At 34.1% G+C, this 7,166-nt stretch overlaps 1 protein-coding gene across 1 annotated transcript in view; it reads right to left on the reverse strand.

The window, feature by feature from the left end:
* Positions 1 to 6,930, reverse strand: part of c19h11orf49 (chromosome 19 C11orf49 homolog) — a 36,935-nt gene extending 30,005 nt beyond the window's left edge. Inside the window, exons 1-2 of the mRNA XM_041217855.1 lie at positions 6,723 to 6,930; positions 1,079 to 1,181 (exon numbers count right to left, since the gene is read on the reverse strand). Of these exons, the coding sequence (XP_041073789.1) occupies positions 1,079 to 1,181; positions 6,723 to 6,765 (146 nt within the window). The 5' untranslated portion in view covers positions 6,766 to 6,930. The remainder of the gene's footprint in view (positions 1 to 1,078; positions 1,182 to 6,722) is intronic.
* Positions 6,931 to 7,166: the final 236 nt, after the last annotated feature.

The raw sequence follows: 7,166 nt of genomic DNA on the forward strand, positions 1-7,166 counted from the left end.
TTTTTCAGTAACTTGCTGTCTACAGATGTCTACAACGGCTGTTATTTTTTAAAATCGAAATTGGTTTTGATTTTTATTTCCTTGCCTGGTCTATATGACTATTAATTTGTATAGAAGTATGTTTGACCAATCTAACTCTGTTCCCCAAGTTTAATAGTGTACCAACTACAGTACATAAACCAAACAAAATTGTAGCTGTACCATAGACAAGCAGGTATAGCAAAAATAAAAAAAAATAAAAACTTTAACCTACTACTATTTCCATCTAACCTTCTACTCAATATACAGTACAATCTAATCTTACAAAATTAAGTGCTTATCCAACATAGACATTAAGATAGCATGGATCAGCAACCTTACCGCAAAGTCTGCTTACCTTACTAGATAAAATTGTTTCCTACATTTAAAACATGCTTTGTTTTAACAAATCCCACAAATTGTATATTTACTATTTTTCAGTTTTTAGAAAAGTAGACTCAAACAAAGATTTCTTATGTAAAAAAAAAAAAAAAAAAAACATATATTAATGGTGTAATTCTTGTACATGTCATCATATCTCACTTTTAAAAAAAGATATAAAAGGAATTATTCACTGCAAATTATTTTTTGGATAATAAGGCTAACAATTAATAGCAGCCATGGCCCACTACACATCCTCTATGTTTGTGCAGTATGCATATACTATACTCACATGTCAATATTTTAAATGAATACTGCAACTTCCGTCTCCACCTATGACCCTGTATTGAATATGAGGACTGTCATCAACAGGCCGGTTTACATGCGTGATTATTTCAGGTGAATGGACAATACACGTGAAACTTGACAGGAAAAGCACATGAAAGTGTCCCAAAAAACGGTCTCAGTATTTTACTGGGAAAGTCTCAATTTCTTGTGAGATTCCCGGAAATGCTTGTGAAATTGTCTTGTCCAAGTCCTTCTCTAAAGCTGCTATAAAAGTCACATGGGAATACATAAGTTATTTAAGTTATTTGACATGTATGACCAGCGACTGTGATCTTCTGAATTTAATATCTGTTGAAATCCTTGAGTGAAAAGTCTTAATGGTCATACTTACTAATCTGCAAAAAATCTTACAATGCCAAATTGGGTGTACTCTTCTTTGTGCTCCAACAGCTGGCTCAGTGCATCTTCAATGTAGAAGGGTACATGTTCTAGAGCTGAAACAGACAACCACAAGACAGCTACAGTGTGGCAAGTTCTTGGAGGCATTCCATGAAGGACCACAAAAAAGAGCAACATTCTAAACGTGCTAACACTTGCATTTATATTACAAAGCTATATTATCTGTTCATTTAAACTGTGTTAGATTACTCAAGTTCATTTGTTAAAAAGGCAAAACATATTGTATTTAACTTCACCTTTACTGACAATTATTCAGCTATGGAAATGTTATTTCAAATCTTGCAATCTACTTATTCTGCTATTGATGAACTACAGTATCAGTATGTTTATATGCAGGCTAATATTCCTCTATTACACAGAAATACTCAGTATTCAGGATAAGTATTCCACTCCCGAAAACGGCATATTCAGTATAAGGTAAGCAGTATTCCGAATAAGACATGTGGAATATTGAGTTACCTTGTGGAATATTAGTGGAATGTTCATTCTTGTAAACAGTGTTGTCTTTCTCTATCCCTGTGTATATGTGTGAGACAACCTGTGATTGGTAATTGTTAAACTGGATCAGTACTACAATAATGTGGATGAGGCACACAGCAAGTTTAAAACTTTATCATCCAGATTATAATGTAAGAAATACATAGACACATAGGTGATACACAGCTAATATTACATTATCTTTATGATTATTGTGAATGCTACAAGACAACAGTAGTTATCTAAGCCAATGCTAAATAATGTTTATTCAAATCAGACACAATAATGAATGCGTATTCTTATCCCAAATAAAGTTACAAAATGTTTTAAGCAGTTATTTTCACTTTTAGAAAACGTTTTTAATCTTTCATAGATCAAACGTAAAATACACCTGCATCCCCAGGGGGATATCAGTGATATATATATATATATATATATTATATATATATATATAGATATATATCATATATATATATATTATATATAGTATATATATATATAGATAGATATATAAATCAGACAATATAGATATATAAATGACATACAACATAAAGTAGTAGCTACCGGTATATAAAATGTACAACAAATACATAGATACTTTGATATGCACATGCACGTACACTTATGACTTGATAATGAGTTTATAGCCAAGTACAGACAGGACTAGTATTCAAAACTATGTGAGATGTGCTATGATAAAAAAAGCAGATCTTACATCACAAGTGGTTCTTAATTCTCTAACACACTACTTTTTCCAACTCTCGTCATAACATACAACAGTACATAGTTACAGTATTATTATCCATGCAAGTGACACTGCTGTCCCTGTGCACCTGTTACACCTGATCTGTTTGCTGCTTAAAGTGTAGGTCATTATTCCCTGACTTACCTGTGATTTACTGACAAATGAATGCAAACAGCGGGTTCTTTTTTAAGTTACCGTGGGGGCTATTCACTTGCATTCAGTAGCAGATCTATTGTAAGCAATGGCATAATTTAGAACATTAAAATATGTTTTTTTTTTTTTTTTTTTTTTGTACCAAGGTGAAAATGCACATTATCTTCTGCTTACATTTGAATAAACTGAATAGTGTGTTATGCATATTAAACTGCATGAAAAATGATATCTACCTTTTGTTAAATAGTAAATAAAAGGGAATGCACTTTCAAGGTTGTGAGTGCACATCTGGATTGTCCTCCTTGCCCTAATACATTTGATAAATGTAACACTAATTCCTTTCACATTACTTGCTTGAAGCTATAATCCTGGAAGGTCCTACCATTTAAAATAATCCACTATATAGAGTTCCTTCCTGACCATTACCCACTTGCTGTAGAAATATCACTGAGGAATATTGTCTGTTTAGTAAAAAGGAGAATTCAGATGGGAATAAAAGGATGGCCGTGATAATAATAATAATTTTATATAGTGCCTTTCATAGTGGACCACCATCACAATGCGCTTTACAAGATAAAAGACCACGGTGTGTGAACTATGCAACAGTTGCACAGTAACTTACAGCAATGTCTCACCCAAGAGACAGAGCACAAGGAGTTTAAATTACTTGGTAAGCTGGGACTTCAACCAGGGACCTCCCGGTTACAAACCCATTTCTTTAACCACTGGACCACACAGCCTTCCCTAGATGTAGTATTAGTATATTTTACCCTCCTAATATACTGTCCTATAAATCCCTGGGAACTACTGTAGTAGTCAAACATTATTCTTACCTCACCAAGAGGAAAATACTAGACAGATCTATTTGACTAATCTGTGCTGTATTCACGTATGCATGTACTATACGCAAAATCAACCTACATTTAATAAACCCTTGACAAGGTATGGAAATTAGTGCACTTCTGTATTTACTTAGCTATAAATCTACAGTATAAAGTATGACTTATTAAAATGCAGCTTTTTGCGAGTGGCAATTTAATACTATGCGGTAACCTGAATGACAAAAAGACAGATCTTAAAAGTTGCATTTCATTCAGTACCCTACTTTTCTCTAACACAAACGTACATGCTATCTAACAAAGTAGGCCAAGTCCTTAGGCTCCATTTAAAGGATGTTTTATAAGCTACTTTAACTTGGTTTTACAAAAAATAAGCTCAGAACAAATCACACTCCAAGAAAACTAAGTAAATTATATTGTTATATAAACTAATACATACCTTGCATTATGTTTGTGTACAATACTATAAACTGCTTTCTTAAACAGAGAAACGGCAGGACGTGTATTGCCAAGTGCCAGGTATTAGTTCTTATAATATATAATATAATAATTAACTGCACTCCTACCAGATAACTCAACAGTCTGTTTAATCAACTACACAATAATAATCACTTTGATCAATGTTTCTCAGCCCTGGTCCTGGGAACCCATTGTGTCTGCTGGTTTTCATTCCAACGCTCTCAGTTACTTAACTAGACCCTTAATTGTTCTGATAATTAGCTTAATATACCTATTTTCAGCTCAAACATATTTCAAGTTAGCTATAACATTTTATAAGTAACTCGAACTGTGCAACAGTTTAAGAGCTGACAATAATTACAAAGGTCTAATTAAGCCAATTATCATATCAATTAAGGGTCTAGTAGTTAAGTAATTGAGAGCTCAGTTGGAATGAAAAACAGCAGACACAGCTGGCCCCCAGGACCGGGGGCTGAAAACCACTAATCTAGATGACTCATAAAAATGAATTTTTCTGACATTTACTGGTTGTGGTACACACGTCAACCCCTGCCAGAACCTTTCAGTTACTGTGCTTTCAGCCTTCAGCAATTAGCCTAAGCAGTGTCACTTTCCTATTACTGTACCAAGAGTACTGATTTGAACATTAGTGTCCTCTCTGATTGTCCAGACAAAGCCCAAATACACATCTTGGGACATATTATGATAACTCAGTACTGAAGCGCCAGAACCAGAATGTAAATTATCGGAAACACCAGAAAAAAGTTAAGTAAATATGTATTCTGCTTGTGTCTTTCTTGTAATTGTATTCTGCCATGTGACTGGCACATGGCAGCAGGAAGTGTACCCCCCAGCACATCTCTGTAAAAACAGAGTCAGTAGGCTGGACTTTGCAAGTATATGTCTAGTTGCATTATGTTACATGCAGAATTTTTCTTATTTCAATAGAAATTTCTAGAGGGATATGTGCTTCCACCCTAGGCTGAGATCAAGGCAGGTGGAGTCCTTACATTCACATGGGGGGGATTCCAAAATGCCACGCTTCGATCAGATGTAAATATATCCCGATTACCAGTAATGTTATTGTGGTGTTGTAATTTGAATCCATAATACTGGGGCAAGATGGTAGCCACCTGGAAGGGGTAGACAAAGAAACTGCTCGGCTGATCAGAACTTGCCACTTGGTCCCATTAACCCTGCAGGGAAGATTAGCGATTCCAGAAATAATAACGACTAGGAGGCACTGCTGCTCAAGTCCTAACGTGCAATGCTAAGCTGTACAAAAGTGAGAGAAAAAGGAATGACGTACAGTTACACTGAAAAACTTTCACACTATTTGTTCTCCTTGAATAAAAAGGATCAAAACATTATGTCATGTGAAAGCTTTTAAAGGCAAGAGCGTAGCACACTACAGAAACAATGACTGAAGCTCATCCAGATGAAAGCTACTGTTTCAATAAATCTTTCCACACTTAGCTTAAGGGGTGACATGTTCGGTACTCTACAATTATGAAGTTGGCAGACATTATTTATTTTAAAAAAATGTCTTTCCACAAGAAGCTACACAAAACATTCTTAGGCAATTTTACAAAAAAGATAAATCTTCAGTTGTTTTGTTAATTTCCAATCATACAATGCCACGTAGAATAATTCACCAGACAGCTATTTACATTTACTTAAACTTTTACAGCTTGATATTAGATCCTTGGCATCCAGTGCTTCTGCCTTAAGGGTTTCATGTCTTATGTCTTTTTTTTTTTTCTTCAAGCTCGCAAGAGAAAATTTAATCCACTCCTAGGGCGAAGCCAGGGCATCTAAACAAACTTGAGATATGTTACAGCATCAGAAAACAGACATTAACTTTGAAAGAGATCCACCCAAGCTCTGAAAGTCGTTCTACTGTGTAGTTCATCATGTGTCTTTTGAAGACAGGTCTGTCATGGGGGGGGCCTGTAAAACTTTCTTGATCCAGATATCAACTTTCTGGTTGTTTTAAAGGGGCATAGTCATTTTAAAAAGCTTCAAATAACTTTGGCATTTCCTTGCTCTAACTGAAATATACAAGCATACATTTCAGGGAAAGCCATTATTTTTGGAAAGTATGCATTCTCTGCATTTTTGTAGAACATGACTGTGCAGAAACAACTTCAACAACAAAACTATAAACTGAAGAAGGGCGTTTTTATTGGTACTGTTTTGCATCAGATAAAGACTAATTATATATATATATATATATATATATATATATATATATATATATATATATATATATATATATATATATATATATATATATATATATATATACACACAAACCCTTAGTTTGAGTTATGTATGTACCTGTGCTCTGTACAGGTATACAATAAATGTTTTAATGTTTAGAGAAATAATTATTAAATGCTTGCATGACGTGCTTTGAATAACAGAGATTGTCTTTGTCAAATAAGATTACAACACAAAAACGCTGTATAAAATAGCAGACAACAGACATATTAATTAAAAAAAAAAAAGTACCTAATAATTTCTGTTTAGTAGTCTCTGTGTGAGATACAGCAATATGCTGTTTAAAATGTCTCTTACACAGTGCATCTAAGTTTTCCTCTATGCACTTCATGGCCGCAGCATTCGTGGTGCCTGGAGAAGTGCTCCAGACCTAGTAGGATGCTGTAAAAATGCATTGGGTGAACTGTGTAGTCTTTTTGCAATCTATATATCTGCAACTCAAAAATACATTTAATCAAATTAAAAAATACATCCCAACGCCTTGCATTGGATAAAGGCGTCTGCCAGATAAACAAATGATAATAATAAAAAACATCTACTCTGTTTAAACGCACAGTAACTTAATATTTAGGAACGTTTTCAAGATTAAATACTGGACGATTTAAAAACCAACCACTTACCCAAATATTCATCCACAGGCAATGTAAAGCGTTCGGAATTCATTTTTGTAACTCCCCAAGTTAATGCGTTTTATTTGTTTGTTACTGTTTTCAGTTATTACTTGGGGAGGAAAAAAACAAACAAAAACCTATATGTATCCCGTAATCTGCATCAGCTGTCAGTTTGTTTCCATAACAGCACAAAAACAGCAGCAGGTGTTACAGATAAAAGAATCTCTTCGTCGCACGCACATCTGAAAAAGAGTTCCTACATGAAAAATGTCATGGCAGAATTATATATATATATATATATATACACACACACACACACACACACACGCCAACAGCACTATGTTTTTTTGGTTCCTCTGTATAAACTAGCGCTTCTTATAATATCAAGATGTATTTATGCATTCATGAAAATATGAATGTAAAATTATGTCAATATACGGGATCATGCAGATT

Source organism: Polyodon spathula, chromosome 19 (assembly GCF_017654505.1).
Source record: "Polyodon spathula isolate WHYD16114869_AA chromosome 19, ASM1765450v1, whole genome shotgun sequence".
NCBI classification, from domain to species: Eukaryota; Metazoa; Chordata; class Actinopteri; order Acipenseriformes; family Polyodontidae; genus Polyodon; species Polyodon spathula.